The sequence below is a fragment of the Cherax quadricarinatus genome, chromosome 86 (genome assembly GCF_038502225.1).
Source record: "Cherax quadricarinatus isolate ZL_2023a chromosome 86, ASM3850222v1, whole genome shotgun sequence".
Taxonomy (NCBI): domain Eukaryota; kingdom Metazoa; phylum Arthropoda; class Malacostraca; order Decapoda; family Parastacidae; genus Cherax; species Cherax quadricarinatus.
In genome coordinates this window covers 17,164,627-17,183,762 of record NC_091377.1, presented here as the reverse complement: position 1 = coordinate 17,183,762, position 19,136 = coordinate 17,164,627, and the positions used below count along the sequence as shown (strand labels likewise).

The following is a 19,136-nucleotide window of genomic DNA, read 5'->3' as shown; positions in this document are numbered from 1 at the left end:
TGACGACTTAGTGGTGTACAGTGACGAGTGGCAACAGCACTTGACGCATCTCAGAGCATTGTTTGAGAGACTGGCGCACTACAACTTCACTGTTAACTTAGCTAAATGTAGTTTTGGTCAAGCCAAGATTACCTATCTAGGCTTTTGTATCGGCCAAGGTGAGGTTGCTCCTATTGAGGCTAAGGTTCGTGCAATTTCTGAATTTCCAGTGCCACAGGATAGGAAAGGAGTACAGAGATTCCTGGGTATGGCAGGATATTATCGCAGGTTCTGTCCAAACTTTTCTCAGATTGCAGCTCCTCTCACTGAGCTTACTAGTAGTAAAGTTCAGTTCATCTGGACTAGAGATTGTTCAGACTCATTCAAAAGGTTGAAACGTTTGCTATCCTCTGCTCCTGTGTTGAAAAGTCCTAATTTTAATCTTCCCTTCTTTTTACATATAGATGCGAGTGGTTATGCAGTGGGTGCTGTGCTGCTCCAACAGTCAACATCCACTGATATTCTCCATCCTATATGTTACTATTCATCTAAGCTTAAAGGCCTGGTAAAGGGTTAAATGACACCAGAAAAATTATGCCACTATTGAGAAAGAGGCTCTAGCTCTTGTGGTGTCCTTGGAACATTTTGACGTGTATTTGGGCACTTCCCCATTTAAAATTAACGTTTTTTCAGACCACAATCCACTCACTTATATAAACACCATGAAAAGTAAAAATGCTAGGATCATGAGGTGGGCTCTCAGAATCCAACCTTATTCTATTAGTATAAAACACATAAGTGGTCATTGTAATGTAATTGCTGACGCCCTGTCTCGTCCTTAATAATTATCAGTTACATTAAATTAACGTAATTTTAATGCCCAAATACCTTTTGTTACTTGCTATGTCAAATTCAGTAAAGTAACTTAATCCCTCCAGCCCATATTAACTATATATACTCATGTCATGTCTAATTATTATATTTATGTATTCACAGTATTGTTGTGTGAGGAGGAGACAAGCTGAGTGTTGAGTGGGTAGTGTGGTGCGGGTGACGTACTGCGTGACGCAACACTGTCCTGTCGCAGACCCCCCCCCTCACTACACACCTTAAGCTGTTTCATACTCAGATGTTCATACTGCCTCGCATTCCACAACCACTACTTAAGAGTGGAATGCAGTCTCCTCTACTATGATCGAGCCTCAGTGCCCTGCTCGTCTACGCTATCCTGTCTCTACACTGATGTATATAACCACGAGTATGCAGAGATACGATACTGTGTACTGCCCTAGTACTAGGGGCATATCCTAGTGACGGACGCTGTGAAATTGTAGAGGTGCTTGGCACAAGAGAGTCTTTGATTAATATTTATATTAAATTGTATTGATATGAGTAATCAGTAATAATGTGAAAGACATTAATGCAACTCCTAGTGCGACCGTCTGTCATGTTGGGGGGGGGGGTGTTGCAACCCCTGAATGGGTTACAATGATTATTATGTATATACATGTATATAATGTATGTTATCTTTTCATATGATGTTATATTGCTTATATTTGCGATAATAGCTAAATCGTAAATGTATGACTTTATATTATTATTTGACTGTTATATTGTTATTTGACTTATGTTGTTAGGATGTACATAATATGTGCTCAGTTCAAGTCTTGATTGTCAAACTACTGTAATTATCGCTTGTCACTCGTTATACTGCCGGCTTCTGAGCTGTGCTGTTCACGGGGCTATCACGTGATCGAGGGGGGGGGTGTCTTCACCTCCCTTGAAGTATTCAGTCTGCTCTAGACTCGCTTGGTGGTTGGACAGATTGTCTGTCTCATTATTCTTGCTAGTTCTGTAGAACTCTGTTCACAGAACATTGTATAGACTTCGTGATTTTCGACGTTGTACTGAGGTTGTGTGTCGCTTAGACACTCTGAACATCTTAGGTCCTTAGCTATAGCTTCTGACCTAATTTTGTACTGGTTTCTGTGTATTGTCACAGTCAGGGTTTTTCCTATGCTGAACTTAGATTCAGTAGTATGGGAGTTTTGTAACTTTTGTGGAGGATCTGCTGATGGTCCCTACTTAGTGTCGTTATATTATCTCCTTGATCCTGATTGTGTCACAGTCGCTTGTTATATGGCTATTGGGCTTAGCATTCTTTTCATTGTTGAAGCAGACTGTTATGGTTGCCAGTCGGTCAAGAAGTTAGTTTATTAGAGGACTTTGTCAGTCACTTGTTTAAGTCTAGTCGAGTCGTGAGACATAGCGAACTACTTAGAGCACTTACACGCATACACAAACTTACTTGTACATATTTGTAATATCTTATTAAATGTTAATGTACCAGACGGTACTTAAGAATTATAAATGTGATATGTGCTTTCAGCACAATAATATTGAACTCGAGAGATTGATATTATTTTCATTACTGTGATTAATTTAATTTAATTTGATAATATACCTCTAGACTTAATAAATTTATTAAATTTTAATTTCTCTAGTTAGTAGCCTACCAGTTGTAATCCTGAAGCACTATTGAATAATACTCAATTTTAACGGATAATTGGACAAGGATACTGACTACTTGTTACGAAAACCCAGTAACAGGCTGGATGCTAGAAGGGCAGTCCTTTCTAGTATTCACTGGAGATCTCTAAGCTTTTAGAATCGCGTTTTTTGTAACACCTGGCAAGCTGTGTTGTCTACCCTGGCAAGCTGTGTTGTCTACCCTGGCAAGCTGTGTCGACACCTAGCTCTGAGGTGGGTACCTCAGCCTCACAAGTTGTCTACCCTGGCAAGCTGTGTTGTCTACCCTGGCAAGCTGTGTCGACACCGAGCTCTGAGGTAGGTACCTCAGCCTCACAAGTTGTCTACCCTGGCAAGCTGTGTCGACACCGAGCTCTGAGGTAGGTACCTCAGCCTCACAAGTTGTCTACCCTGGCAAGCTGTGTTGTCTACCCTGGCAAGCTGTGTCGACACCGAGCTCTGAGGTAGGTACCTCAGCGTCACAAGTTGTCTACCCTGGCAAGCTGTGTTGTCTACCCTGGCAAGCTGTGTCGACACCTAGCTCTGAGGTGGGTACCTCAGCCTCACAAGTTGTCTACCCTGGCAAGCTGTGTTGTCTACCCTGGCAAGCTGTGTCAACACCGAGCTCTGAGGTAGGTACCTCAGCCTCACAAGTTGTCTACCCTGGCAAGCTGTGTCGACACCGAGCTCTGAGGTAGGTACCTCAGCCTCGCAAGTTGTCTACCCTGGCAAGCTGTGTTGTCTACCCTGGCAAGCTGTGTCGACACCAAGCTCTGAGGTAGGTACCTCAGCCTCACAAGTTGTCTACCCTGGAAAGCTGTGTTGTCTACCCTGGCAAGCTGTGTCGACACCGAGCTCTGAGGTGGGTACCTCAGCCTCACAAGTTGTCTACCCTGGCAAGCTGTGTCGACACCGAGCTCTGAGGTGGGTACCTCAGCCTCACAAGTTGTCTACCCTGGCAAGCTGTGTCGACACCGAGCTCTGAGGTCGGTACCTCAGCCTCCCAAGTTGTCTACCTTGGCAAGCTGTGTCGACACCGAGCTCTGAGGTGGGTACCTCAGCCTCACAAGTTGTCTACCCTGGCAAGCTGTGTCGACACCGAGCTCTGAGGTGGGTACCTCAGCCTCACAAGTTGTCTACCCTAGCAAGCTGTGTCGACACCTAGCTCTGAGGTGGGTACCTCAGCCTCACAAGTTGTCTACCCTGGCAAGCTGTGTCGACACCGAGCTCTGAGGTGGGTACCTCAGCCTCACAAGTTGTCTACCCTGGCAAGCTGTGTCGACACCGAGCTCTGAGGTGGGTACCTCAGCCTCACAAGTTGTCTACCCTGGCAGCTGTGTCGACACCTAGCTCTGAGGTGGGTACCTCAGCCTCACAAGTTGTCTACCCTGGCAAGCTGTGTCGACACCGAGCTCTGAGGTGGGTACCTCAGCCTCACAAGTTGTCTACCCTGGCAAACTGTGTCGACACCGAGCTCTGAGGTGGGTACCTCAGCCTCACAAGTTGTCTACCCTGGCAAGCTGTGTTGTCTACCCTGGCAAGCTGTGTCGACACCGAGCTCTGAGGTAGGTACCTCAGCCTCACAAGTTGTCTACCCTGGCAAGCTGTGTCGACACCGAGCTCTGAGGTGGGTACCTCAGCCTCACAAGTTGTCTACCATGGCAAGCTGTGTCGACACCTAGCTCTGAGGTGGGTACCTCAGACCTCAGCCTCACACGTTGTCTACCCTGGCAAGCTGTGTCGACACCGAGCTCTGAGGTGGGTACCTCAGCCTCACAAGTTGTCTACCCTGGCAAGCTGTGTCGACACCGAGCTCTGAGGTCGGTACCTCAGCCTCCCACGTGGCTTATAAGACAGATTTCCATAAATGACTGATGTTGCAAGAAAATCTCGCCTGCATGCATGTATAAACGACTAACTGTTTATAAATTCAAGTCTCTTTTCAAAGATCACTTACTCACTCAAAACCAAATAAATACTGAATAACTGAACCTTATAAACTGTATATCCTATATGTTACTCACAATTATATCACACAAATGTTAAACCTAGGACCCAATCTAACTTTATTATTTTTTTAAATACACTACCTAACAGAATACTCCATTCGACTGAATGTACAGCAATGCAAGCAACCATATGACCTGTCTTTGTAATACTCATTTGTGCTTTATAGTTATCTGTTTACAATAATGTTTTATCACTGATTTCATCATTGCTTAGTTAATCTTAAGTTAATTTTAAGCCAGCCCGTAATGCTATGCATATAAGTGGCTTTGGCATGCTGCTCTTACCTGTATTTGTTGTACCTCTGTTTGTATGCTTAAATTACTAAATAAATAAATAAATAAATATTATTTAAAAAAAAAAAACTTACTCGGTGTTGGAGAATCTATTCTGGTCTTCAACCTGCCTAAGCTTAGCCCCTCTGGACTTGCCCTTAGAACCAAGTGCAACCGAGAGCCTTAATTCCTGCAATATTCCTGGAGTTTACCTGGAGAGAGTTCCGGGGGTCAACACGCCCGCGGCCTGGTCTGTGACCAGGCCTCCTGGTGGATCAGAGCCTGATCAACCAGGCTGTTACTGCTGGCTGCACGCAAACCAACGTACGAGCCACAGCCCGGCTGGTCAGGAACCGACTTTAGGTGCTTGTCCAGTGCCAGCTTGAAGACTGCCAGGGGTCTGTTGGTAATCCCCCTTATGTATGCTGGGAGGCAGTTGAACAGTCTCGGGCCCCTGACACTTATTGTATGGTCTCTTAACGTGCTAGTGACACCCCTGCTTTTCATTGGGGGGATGTTGCATTGTCTGCCAAGTCTTTTGCTTTCGTAGTGAGTGAGTTTCGTGTGCAAGTTCGGTACTAGTCCCTCTAGGATTTTCCAGGTGTATATAATCATGTATCTCTCCCGCCTGCATTCCAGGGAATACAGTTTTAGGAACCTCAAGCGCTCCCAGTAATTGAGGTGTTTTATCTCCGTTATGCGCACCGTGAAGGTTCTCTGTACATTTTCTAGGTCAGCAATTTCACCTGCCTTGAAAGGTGCTGTTAGTGTGCAGCAATATTCCAGCCTAGATAGAACAAGTGACCTGAAGAGTGTCATCATGGGCTTGGCCTCCCTAGTTTTGAAGGTTCTCATTATCCATTTTTCTAGCAGATGCTATTGATACAATGTTATGGTCCTTGAAGGTGAGATCCTCCGACATGATCACTCCCAGGTCTTTGACGTTGGTGTTTCGCTCTATTTTGTGGCCAGAATTTGTTTTGTACTCTGATGAAGATTTAATTTCCTCGTGTTTACCATATCTGAGTAATTGAAATTTTTCATCGTTGAACTTCATATTGTTTTCTGCAGCCCACTGAAAGATTTGGTTGATGTCCACCTATTCAGTTGGTATTAGTGACCTGCACCTCAGAAATTCCTGTTTCCACAGTGGGTGTGAATCCCCTAGACTACTATGCAGAGAGTGACACTAGCTTCTAGGCTGACAATATTATTATTATAATCAAGGGGAAGCGCTAAACCCGGAGGATTATACAGCGCCTGGGGGGGATGTGGAAGGCATCTAGGCTTAATTCGGGGAACTGGAGCACAGATCCAATTCCCTAAATCAAGAACCCCTCACCAACATCAATAGGCTGACAAGAGGCGCTGGTACGTACTGGTCATGAACTGCCGCCTGCACAAGGCCCACAGCTCAACTCTCAAATTCCCCCCAGAGACTGGCCAGAACTGCGTGAGAAAGGGAGGTCTTGTCTTACTGTATGGTCCTGACGGAGGAGGTCATCTACGGTACGTCGAGGTGCCTCCACCAGATTTCCCCAGGTCTAGTATGTGAAGACACATGGTGGCACCGCCTGCTGATCACGGCACTTGTTGCTCAGACGGTGTCTGGTCTTAGAAGAAAGGGCACTGTGGTCTCAGACCGTTGCACCAGTATTCAAACTTGGGCTGTCAGTTCTCCCTGGCTAACATAACCTAGTGTTTGCCTACATTATCGGCCTATTACTACCTACGTTAAAGTCTTAGGTCTACATTATTATTATCTACATTTGCCTTAATAGTCCTAATATTAGTGTACTAACAGTATAAACTACCTACCTCTTCCTTGAAGGGTAAATCTATCAATTAAGAAGTACCTCCCAACCACCTTCGCCAACCCGGGTGTGTGTGTGTTTTGGGTGCAGTCAGGCAATTTTCCGCGCGCTCTAAAAAAAAATCGAAAAATTATTGAAATCGAGTTATTTATACCAAAAAATAGCTTAACTCTTTGGCAACACGATGGTACCAGAATGAATGTTCTATGATGTTTCTACAAGAAATTATAGTCATTTATATCAGGTATGGTGACGGCGTTGTGGGTAGCGAGTCTGCTCACAGCCCATATATTTTTTGGAATTTTTTCCTTGTTTTTTTATCTCTATCACAAAGCTAACAGAGGGAAAATTCTTAGGAATCCACCTCGATAATAGACTCAAATTTCATACACATGTACAACAAATTTCTAAGAAAATTTCCAAGACTGTAGGCATACTATCGAAGATACGGTACTATGTTCCACAGTCAGCCCTCCTGGCCCTTTATCACTCTCTTATTTACCCCTATCTCACCTATGGAATTTGTGCATGGGGCTCAACAACAATTAACCATCTCAGACCACTAATTACCCAACAAAAGGCTGCAGTTAGAATGATAACAAATTCTCACTACAGGCAACACACTCCACCAATATTCAAAACACTCAACCTACTCACCATACAAAACATCCATACTTATTACTGCACCAATTACATACATAGAACACTTAACTCTGATATTAACCTTCCCCTCAAACATCTCCTTGCCAACCTCAACAGAACACATGACCATAACACAAGGCACAGATCACTCATTGATGTTCCTCGTGTCCATCTCACGCTATGCAAAAACTCAATGCACATAAAAGGCCCTAAAATCTGGAATTCATTACCTGTAAATATAAAAGAAACACTACCTGTTTACAAATTCAAGTCTCTTCTCAAAGTTCACTTACTCACTCAAAACCAAATAAATACTGAATAACTGAACCTTATAAAAAATCTGTGGGAACAAATTCGTTCGGTAACGGCACTCGAACAGCCTTCTGGAACGAAGAAAATTCAAAACTTGGGGTACCACTGTATTTACTCAATTTTATCCATAGTGGTGGTGGGTGGTATGGGGAGGGAGGCTTAATCCTCATCACTGGTGACGGGTAAAGGTGAGTCTGGGTCCTGATCGTGAAGCAACTTGGTCATTATCATCACATTAGGTGAGGGGGGGGGGAGTTTACCTGGAGGGAGTTCCAGGGTTCAACGCCCCTGCTGCCTGGTCTGTGACCAGGCCTCGTGGTGGATCTGGCCCTGATCAACCAGGCTGTTACTGCTGGGCTCACGCAATCCAACATACGAACCACAGCCCATCTGGTCAGGTGCTGACTTTAGGTGCTTGTCCAGTGCCTGCTTGAAGACAGCCAGGGGTCTATTGGCAATCCCCCTTATGTATGCTGGGAGGCAGCTGAACAGTGTTGGGCCCCTAACACTTATTGTGTTGTCTCTTAACGTGCTAGTGGCACTCCTGCTTTTTATTGGGGGATGGTGCATTATCTGCCGAGTATATTGCTTTCGTAGGGAGTGATTTTAGTGCGCAAATTTGGTACTGATCCCTCTGGGATTTTCCAAGTGTATATAATCATGTATCTCTCCTGCCTGCATTCTAGGGAGTACAGGTTTAGGAACTTTAAGTGTTCCCAGTATTTGAGGTGTTTTATCTCAGTTATGCACACCGTGAAGGTTCTCTGTACATTTTCTAGGTCAGCAATTTCACCTGCCTTGAAAGGTGCTGTTAGTGTGCAGCAATATCCAGCCTAGATAGAACTAGTGACCTGAAGAGTGTCATCATGGGCTTGGCATCCCTGGTTTTGAAGATTCTCATTATCCATCTTGTCATTTTTCTAGCAAATGCGATTGATACAATGTTATGGTCCTTGAAGGTGAGATCTTCTGACACAATCACTCCCAGGTCTTTGACATTAGTTTTTCGCTCTATTGTGTGGTATGAATTTGTTTTGTACTCCAATGAAATTTTAATTTCCTCACATTTACCACATCAGAGTAGTTGAAATTTCTCGTCATTGAACTTCATATTGTTTTCTGCAGCCTATTTAAAGATTTGGTTGATGTCTGCCTGGAGTCTTGCAGTGTCTTCAATGGAGGACACTGTCATGCAGATTTGGGTGTCATCTGCAAAGGAAGACACGGCACTGTGGCTTATATCCCTGTCTGTGTCTGAAATGAGGATGAGGAACAAGATGGGAGTATTGTGCCTTGTGGTACAGAGCTTTTCACCGTAGTTGCCTCAGACTTTATTCTGTTTACTACTCTTTGTGTTCTGTTTGTCAGGAAATTATAGATCCATCTACCAACTTTTCTTGTTATTCCTTTATCACGCATTTTGTGTGCTATCACAACATGGTCACACTTGTTGAAGGCTTTTGCAAAGTCTGTGTATATTACATCTGCATTCTGTTTGTCTTCTAGAGCATCCAGGACCTTGTCATAGTGGTCCAGTAGTTGGGAGAGACAGGAGCGACCTGTTCTAAACCCATGCTGCCCTGGGTTGTGTAACTGATTGATATCTAGATGGGTGGCAGTCTTGCTTCTTAGAACCCTTTCAAAGATTTTTATGATATGGCATGTTAGCGATATTGGTCGGTAGTTCTTTGCTATTGCTTTACTGCCCCCTTTGTGGAGTGGGGCTATGTCTGTTGTTTTTAGTAACTGTGGGACGACCCCCGTGTCCATGCTTCTTCTCCATAGGATGTTAAAAGCACGTGATAGGGGCTTCTTGCAGTTCTCAATGAACACAAAGTTCTATGAGTCTGGGGTGGGAGTATTGCAAGAAATTCCTGAGAGGTCTGGTTTTGGTGCAGGTTGGAGCAGAGTGATAGGTGGTGTTGGTGGTGATGTTGGTGGTGGTGTTGGTGGTGGTGTTGCTGGTGCTGCAACTGCTCCAACATTTGTTGTTGTTCATAGTTTTTTTCCTCTGTATAATTTCCTGCAACAGCTGTATCCACTAATTATTATCCTGTTTGCATCTGAACTTCTCTTTGTGGAATTTTTTTGGTGAAAATGGTCATAGCTCTTTTTAACAACCATAAAGCCTCAGACAAATCTTTAGTTGTTATTATTATTATTATTATAATCAAGGGGGAAGCGCTAAACCTGGAGGATTATACAGCGCCTGGGGGGGGGGATGTGGAAGGCATTCAGGCTTAATTCGGGGAACTGGAGCACAGATCCAATTCCCTAAATCAAGAGCCCCTCGCCAACATCAAGGAACCTTCCTTGAGGGGATCTTTAGTTGTTAAGATTTGTTGTGGTTGTGCATCCTCAGTTTCATCATCCTCCTCTTCAGCATGTTGTTGTTCCATCTCCATGAGCTCCTCTTCAGCATGTTGTTGTTCCGTCTCCATGAGCTCCTCTTCAGCATGTTGTTGTTCCATCTCCATGAGCTCCTCTTCAGCATGTTATTGTTCCATCTCCATGAGCTCCTCTTCAGCATGTTGTTGTTCTATCTCCATGAGCTCCTCTTCAGCATGTTATTGTTCCATCTCCATGAGCTCCTCTTCAGCATGTTATTGTTCCATCTCCATGAGCTCCTCTTCAGCATGTTATTGTTCCATCTCCATGAGCTCCTCTTCAGCATGTTGTTGTTCTATCTCCATGAGCTCCTCTTCAGCATGTTGTTGTTCTATCTCCATGAGCTCCTCTTCAGCATGTTATTGTTCCATCTCCATGAGCTCCTCTTCAGCATGTTATTGTTCCATCTCCATGAGCTCCTCTTCAGCATGTTGTTGTTCCATCTCCATGAGCTCCTCTTCAGCATGTTGTTGTTCCATCTCCATGAGCTCCTCATTAGATAATTCTTCACCATGTGATTCAAGTAATTCCACTACATCTTCATTTATTTCATTAAATCCAGCCTGGTGTGCCAGCCCAATAATCTCCTGATGAATTTTTCGTAATATGCTGCTCAAAACCTGGGAAATCTGCGATACATTCTGGATAGATTTTATGCCAGACAAGATTCATTTTGGTTGTTCTCACTTCTTGCCATGCCACTACCAAATTGTTAATAACATTCACAATATGGTAACCACACCAAAATTACCTTACAGTGGGTTTAGTTTCACCATCTATGAGCTTAATCATTTGCTTAAAGGTGCACTGTAAATAGTAGGTTTTGAATGTTGCTATAACACCCTGGTTGTATTTGGAGGCAGTAAAGTTACTTGAACATTATCTGTGATGTCATTCAGGTTAGGTGGGTGACCTGGAACATTGTCCAGAAGAGGTCAAGCTTCATTTTCAAGGTTCTTAGCCCAACAATATTCTTTGATGGCAAACTCCACACAGTGGCCCTGGCTGGGAATCAATTTTTTTTTCTCATCAGTATTATAACGAAACAACATTATTCGAGGACCTACTGTATAATGTTTAGTACATCATTTATAATACATGATTATGAAATAATTTGGCAGATTTCTAAAATACGTATAATTAACAAAATTTTATCATTTATAGATTAATGTAAATAAATAAGTATAATTTATAATTTTCTTTCGTTTTTCTTTTTGGGCCACCCTGCCTTGGTGGGATACGGCCGGTTTGTTAAAAAAAAAAATTATAATTTTATAATTTTTTGAATGTGTTTCCTTCTTTGAGTCACCCTGTCTTAGCAGATGTCTGTTTAAGTAAAAAAAAAAAACTTGTTTAACATAAAAAATCTTATTTATATCTAACAATAACAACCCACAAAAAATTGTTAGATGTGAGGAAAAATAATTACTGTTGAAATTTTAGGGAATTTATAGTTAATGTTTTCTCATTAAATTTCTAGTACGTATACAGAAAGTAGCTCAACTTCTTCAACAAGACTGATGAAGGTGAATGACCCCAGGCTCAAGGAAGATACTGTATCCTGATACTGATAAAGAACTCCTGATGCAAGGAATTAGACTTGTCCTCCCCTTCCTTACCTCCTATTTTCCAGGCACTGCTATGACCCCTGTGGGTGTGGCACTTTCCATTACATATAATAGTAATCCCAGCTCTGATGAAGCCAAGGGTAGTGCAGACTGTTAGATCGGACCAAATGTCCTGTTGAGGAAGTATATACACTGGTGTCAAACATTATCATAATCCTGCCCACACAGCAACACTGCCACCACTCATTATGAAATGAATGAAGAGCTGTGTTTGATTGTCTGTGGAACTGTATCCTGTACCATGCAATTCAAGGATGCCAAAAATGCTTTCAAAGGGCTGCCAGAAATGAATGCTGCCAATGAGTTGCCAGGAATGAATGCTGTCAAAGAGTTGTGAGGAATGGATGCATTCCAAGAGACACTGAGGTCATTCCAAATTGCACCTACAGAATCTAGCATAGAATGTAGTAGAATAAGAAAAATGACCTTTTAAAAATTATTCATTGACACCCATAGAAAAAAATTCAGGGAGATCTTGGACTGCTTGTCACCTATTCTTACCATAGGACACCATATTTGTGTATGAGACTTCTCATGGATGCAGTGCTTCCCAACAAGGCAGGCAATTATTATGCAGCCAGCATCCTAAGCAGAGCTAACATCTATAGCATTGCTGCAGTGTTCTCATGAGTTGAGAAGTTTTGGGATTGGTGGTGACAGGGCAGCTGGGATGGTCATACTTGTGATGGTGAAGCTAGTTGTTTTGCTGATGATTTGAGAAAGAGGGGGAAGGTGTTAAGGAATTTAAGAGGGGTTGGTAGTTGTGAAAGGGGTTGTAGAAGGGGATAGGGGATTTAAGAAGGGTTGGTAGATATGAAAAGGGTTGAAGTTGAGATTATTTGGTGGGTGAGGGGGTTGAGTGTATATATAGCATCGCAGGTTTGTTTGTGTCTATAGCTCAACATGTCTACTTTCTATGCTAAAATCCATACCCTTATGTTCCTGCCCTCTGACTTTCAGGATGTGGGGGTGAAGAGTATTTGCACTTCCTGGTTTTACCCAACACATCCTTCTCTCTCTGTAGTTCATGTAAAAGAGAAATAGGTTTTCTTTTTTCAGTGTTTTTTTGCCAATCAGTTGTAAATATGATGTTGCAAATCTTCCTTAAAATGCCATTCAAATCAGTATGTAGTACAGTATTTTACTCTGTTTGGGTCTTCAATGAATACAGAAGTAAAGGTTTTTAATAATGGAAACAAGATATTAAACAATCCTGGAAAAATAGTTAAAGATGTTTTGGTTTCAGGTGTTGGAAGCAGCTAGTCATAAAAACTTGGCTAGTGAACATGAAAAAAAGGAAACTCGAGTAACACCAGAAAACTTAAAGAAAAATGTTCAGCAATTTGTATCAGACATTGATGCCTTTACTGAAAATGCTGGTTTATTGCAGGTAAATGAGATCAGTGTTGTACTAGTATAGTATATGATTGAAACTGTTGCTAGTAAATGCCAGGATATCATGTATTGTACAAATACATGATAATGCCAGGATATCATACATTGTACAAAGTCAGAAATCATGCTTTGTGATATACAGTGAACCCCCGACTAACGATGTTAATCCGTTCCAAAGAGCTCGTCGCAAGACAAAATTATCGTAAGTCGAATTAATTTTCCCCATAAGAAATAATGGAAATCCAATTAATCCATCCCAGACACCCAAAAGTATGAAAAACAAATTTTTAACACATGAAATGTACATTTTCCTACACAAAAAGAAGGATACATGCACAATATATATTGTGTACTACTAAATGAATAATACTAAATACTAAATGAAGAATAAATGACACTTACCTTTATTGAAGCTGTAGTGATGTGTGATGAGATGGGAGAAGGGGAGATGGAAGTGTATTAATTTTTGGAAGGGGAATCCCCTTCTATAAGGACTTAGGTAACAAGTTCTTTTCCAGGGTTACTTCCCTTCTTTGTTTTTTAATGCCACTGGACCTCTGTCGCACCGAAAATCTGACCATAGAGCTCTGTACCTCATGTTCTTTTAAGGTTTTCCTAAAGTGGTTCACAACATCGTCATTGTAAAAGTCACCAGCACGGCTTGCAATAATTGTGTCAGGGTGATTTTCTTCCATAAAGGTTTGTACATCAACCCACTTTGCACAGATTTCCTTAATCTTTGAAGAAGGCAACTTCCTCCATTTCTCTCTCCCCTCCTCTGAAGCAGTTTCCTCAGTTGTGGCCTCTTGCTGTTGCAGATGCTCTTGCAGCAGCTCATCAGTGGTTAGTTCTTCACTGTCATCATCCGCCAACTCTTCCACATCCTCCCCACTAACCTCTAACCCTAAGGACTTCCCGAATGCCACAATAGATTCCACAACTGGCATAGGCTCCTGAGGGTTAGCCCCAGACCCTTCAAAATCCCTCTCTTGTACACATTCTGGCCACAGTTTCCTCGAAGCAGAGTTCAAGGTTCTCTTAGTCACTCCCTCCCAAGCCTTACTTATAAGGTTATGCAACTGAGGATACTAAAGTGATCTTTCCAAAACTCTCTTAGGGTCAGTTGAGTGTCTGAGGTCACTTCAAAGCACTTTTGAAACATTCCTTTGGTATACAGTTTCTTAAAATTTGAAATGATCTGCTGGTCCATGGGCTGGAGGAGAGGAGTGGTATTAGGAGGCAAAAACTTCACTTTTATGATGCTCAGCTCCCCCGAAATTTGCTCTGCCAAGTCTGAAGGATGACCAGGAGCACTGTCAAATACCAGGAGGCACTTAAGTTCCAATTTATTTTCCAGGAGATAATTTTTCAAAGTGGGGCCAAATGCATGGTAAAACCAGTCATAGAAAAAGTCCCTAGTGACCCATGCCTTACTGGTTTTCCCTCCACATCACACACAAATTAACCTTGATGACATTGTTTTTCCTGAACACTCTAGGAGTTTCAGAGGGATACACGAGTAGAGGCTTCACTCTGCAATCCCCACTAGCATTACTACACAACATTAAAGTTAGCCTGTCTTTCATTGGCTTGTGTCCTGGCAGTGCTTTTTCCTCATGTGTAATGTAGTCCTGTTGGGCATTTTCTTCCAAAACAGGCCTGTTTTGTCACAACTAAACACTTGTTGGGGTTTCAATCCTTCAGCCTCTATGTACTTCTGGAATTCCTGCACATATTTTTCAGCCGCTTTTTGGTCCAAACTGGCAGCCTCACCATGCCTTATCACACTATGTATGCCACTACGATTCTTAAATCTCTCAAACCAACCTTTGCTGGCCTTAGATTCACTCACATCACCACTAGTTGCAGGCATTTTTTTAATTAAGAACATAAGAACATAAGAATGTAGGAACACTGCAGGCCTACTGGCCCATACGAGGCAAGTCTTTATCAAAACGACATCTACCTGGTTGATCAGGGGCTGATCCACCAGGAGGCCTGGTCACAGACCGGGCCGCAGGGGCGTTGACCCCCGAAACTCTCTCCAGGTAAACTCCAGGTACCTAAAGCTACTCAAGAAATAACTCCCGTACCCCTTGACACCAATCAAACCCAGCCCCTCCCACTCATATATTTGTCCAGTCTCTTCTTAAAGCTACCCAAGGTCCTAGCCTGTATCACCCCACTGGGAAGACTGTTCCACGCATCTACAACTCTGTTAGAAAACCAGTACTTACCTATGTCCTTTCTAAATCTAAATTTATCCAACTTAAATCCATTATTCCTGGTTCTTACCTGGTTCGACACCCTCAGTACTTTATTAATGTCTCCCTTGTTTATGCCCGTCATCCACTTATACACTTCAATGATATCTCCCCTCATTCTACGCCTCTCCAGAGAGTGGAGATTTAAGGCTTTAAGTCTATCTTCATACGGGAGGTTCCTTACACAGTAAATCATTTTAGTCATTCTTCTCTGTATGTTCTCTAATGAGTCTATGTCCATCCTGTAGTAAGGGGACCAAAACTGAGCAGCATAATCTAAATGAGGCCTCACTAGTGATGTATAGAGCTGCAAAATAACTTCTGGACTTCTGTTACTTATACTTCTTGAGATAAATCCAAGTAATCTGTTGGCCTTGTTGCGCACACTAAGGCACTGCTGTCTTGGCTTTAGATTTCTGCTTACCATGACTCCCAAGTCTTTTTCATTCTGTATGATCAAGCTCTACTTCACCTAGATTATAGCTTCGAGGGTTATTCTCATTACCAAGGGCAAGTACCTTACACTTATCCACATTAAACTTCATCTGCCATTTTTCAGACCAAGACATTAATTTGTTCAAATCGTCCTGGAGTTCATTGATATCCTCCTCAGAGTGAATTATACGGCCCATCTTTGTATCATCAGCAAACTTACTCATGTCACTAGTAATCCCTTCATCAAGGTCATTAATGTAAATTATGAACAGGAGAGGGCCTAAAACTGATCCTTGTGGAACGCCACTAGTGACTAATCCCCATTCAGATTTCACTCCATTAATTGTAACTCTCTGCTTTCTATTGGTAAGCCATGCCTCAATCCATGCTAGAACTTTACCTCCTATACCATGAGCTGCCACTTTTCTTAAGAGTCTCTTGTGAGGTACTCTGTCGAAGGCTTTACTAAAATCCAAATAAACAATATCATATTCCTTATCACTGTCAACTGCCTCAAATGTTCTATTGAAGAACGTCAGCAAGTTTGTCAGGCAGGAACGACCTCTCGTGAATCCATGCTGAGATTCATTTATCAAGTTATGCTCCTCAAGGTGACTTCTGATAATGTCAGCTATAATTGATTCTAATAACTTGCCCACTATAGATGTCAGGCTTATTGGACGGTAATTTGAAGGGGTGGACTTATCCCCCGATTTGAATATAGGAACCACATTAGCCATCTTCCATAACTCTGGCACAACACTGGTAAGGATGGACGCATTGAATACACTCGTTAATGGCTGACTAAGCTCCATCTTGCATTCCTTAAGTACCCTTGAAAACAACTCATCGGGTCCCGGGGACTTACTTTGTTTCAGTTTGTCTATCTGTTTAATTACCATGTCCCTCGTGACAGTAATATTAGTTAACTTAAATTCATCAGGAACTAAATAATTGTTAATTACTGGAATCTCATTTACATCTTCCTGTGTAAAAACTGACAAAAAGTAGTCATTAAATAAGGAACACATTTCCAGTTCATTATCCGTCAGCTGTCCATTCCCAGTTTTCAGAGGTCCTACTTTTTCCTTCACCTTCGTCCTATACACTTGAAAGAACCCCTTTGGATTAGTCTGATTCATTAGCAACTCTAATTTCATAGTCACGTTTAGCCTTTCTAATCGCCTTTTTTACTTCTCTTTTAAGCTGAACGTATTGGTCAGTAAGGTTAACCTCTCCTCTTCTGATGCGCCTATAAATTCCCCTTTTCTCCCCTAATAGATGTTTTAGCCTCCTGTTAACCCATTTGGGATCGTTATTATTAGACCTAATTTCTCTCTGGGGAATGTATATACTCTGGGCACTGTGTACATTATTAAGAAAACAATCATAAAAGCAGATCCCTTCATATTCATAAGTATGATTATCGTCAATAAAATTATTAGCTAGATAACCCCAATCAAGATTAGACAGATGTTCCCTAAGTCCATTATAATCGGCAGAACGAAAATCAGGGATTTTTACTGTATTATCATTATTCTTGCATTCCCAATTAATGCTAAAAGTGATGGATTTGTGATCACTTGCGCCAAGCTCTTCAGTGATCTCCAGATTATTCACGAGTGTTTCCTTATTTGACAAGACTAGGTCTAGCAAATTATTACCCCTGGTAGGCTCAGTTACGCTCTGTTTCAGAAAACAGTCCTGAACAGTTTCCATAAAGTCACTGGACTCTAGATTACCTGTCAAAGAATTCCAGTCAATTTGACTAAAGTTAAAGTCCCCTACTATGACTATGTTACTGTGTCCAGAAGCCCTAACAATTTCGTCCCAAAGAAGTCTCCCTCTATCGTGATCCAAGCCTGGAGGTCGGTATATTACACCTAGAATTAGTTTTTCTTGACCCTCCACGAACTTTACCCAAACAGACTCTGTTACTGCTCCATCTATTTTACTATCTCCATCTATCGTCATTCAACTGCCTTGCCGTTTCACATATGATCGCATGAGAGATGCTATCTCCTGATGTTTGTTTTTCGTTTATCCTCACCAATAACAGTCTCTCAATATCCTTGAGCACTTGTGATCTGTGTTTCGTAAAGATACTTGTACCTTTCACAACAACAGCTTCCTTGATTGCCTTTTTGTTGGCCAGGATAGCAGCGATGGTTGATTGTGGTTTGTTGTACAACCTAATTTTCACCCTTTTTACACAGGATTGGCACTGGAAGATTTCTTTAGGCCCATGGTGGCTTATTTAGCGGTTACAAGCACTAAAAACACTGGAATAATATAAAATGTACCATGGTCCTGACCACACTGGCTTGTAAACATTGGCACACTAACTGAAGACAGGCCAGCTGAGGCACGCTCAGGCCAGATGGACGCGTGGACACGTATGGGACGAATGATATAAGCCAAGTTTTTCATCGTAGGTCGGGGTAAAATTTTTACACTGAAAAGCTTCATAAGTTGATTTTATCGTAAGATGAGGCTTTCGTAAGTCGAGGGTCCACTGTATTGAGTTTTATGTTCATACATTTGCTCGTGTGGCACTTTTTGATTGTGTGATTCAAAATTAAGATTCAAAATTTATTTCCACATGATACATTGTTTGTACAGAAATGGGTGACACTTGATAATGCATGTAGAAAGCCCGTGGTTATGCAGAGCATTTTGGCCAAGCTTAAGTCTAACTTAAGACTACAAAGGCAATAAACAGTGATTATGTGTGAATGAGGTGAAAGTGTTGAATGATGATGAAAGTATTTTTTGGGGAGGATTTTCTTTCTTTTTTTGGGTCACCCTGCCTCGGTGGGAGACGGCCGACTTGTTGAAAAAAATATATATATACTATATATATATACTATAAGGACATTAAATGTATACTCAATAAAATTGATTCAGTGATGGTACTGTACTAGTATTTTATGATGTTTTTGAGTGAAATGAAGATAGAATCAAAGAACAATACTTAGTGTTCTCACTTACAAAATGTAGACTGCAAGATTGCATTCAAACTCTTAAGATACTGTAGTAAACAAAATTAACATACTCAAACAAAAAAATTGTATGAAAATAATTTTTATTTTTTTTATTATCACACCGGCCGATTCCCACCAAGGCAGGGTGGCCCGAAAAAGAAAAACTTTCACCATCATTCACTCCATCACTGTCTTGCCAGAAGGGTGCTTTACACTACAGTTTTTAAACTGCAACATTAACACCCCTCCTTCAGAGTGCAGGCACTGTACTTCCCATCTCCAGGACTCAAGTCCGGCCTGCCGGTTTCCCTGAATCCCTTCATAAATGTTACTTTGCTCACACTCCAACAGCACGTCAAGTATTAAAAACCATTTGTCTCCATTCACTCCTATCAAACACGCTCACGCATGCCTGCTGGAAGTCCAAGCCCCTCGCACACAAAACCTCCTTTACCCCCTCCCTCCAACCCTTCCTAGGCCGACC

At 42.0% G+C, this 19,136-nt stretch overlaps 2 protein-coding genes across 9 annotated transcripts in view; one reads left to right on the top strand and one right to left on the bottom strand.

The window, feature by feature from the left end:
* The window catches only part of LOC128691750 (phosphoribosylamine--glycine ligase-like), a 53,580-nt gene that overhangs the window by 12,567 nt on the left and 21,877 nt on the right, over positions 1–19,136 (bottom strand). For 3 of the 8 annotated variants that reach the window (XR_008407477.2, XR_008407480.2, XR_011394450.1), the window contains exon 2: positions 6,609–6,715. The exons of 4 other annotated variants lie outside the window; for them this stretch is intronic. The gene's annotated coding sequence lies outside the window, so the exon portion shown is untranslated. Of the gene's footprint in view, positions 1–6,608; positions 6,716–12,506; positions 12,522–19,136 lie in introns of those variants that run through there. One more of the 8 variants, XR_008407478.2, reaches the window with a different exon arrangement.
* The window catches only part of LOC128691749 (sec1 family domain-containing protein 2), a 50,117-nt gene continuing 43,771 nt past the window's right edge, over positions 12,791–19,136 (top strand). The window contains exon 1 of the mRNA XM_053780665.2: positions 12,791–12,964. Coding sequence (XP_053636640.1) covers positions 12,806–12,964 — 159 coding nt within the window. The 5' untranslated portion in view covers positions 12,791–12,805. The remainder of the gene's footprint in view (positions 12,965–19,136) is intronic.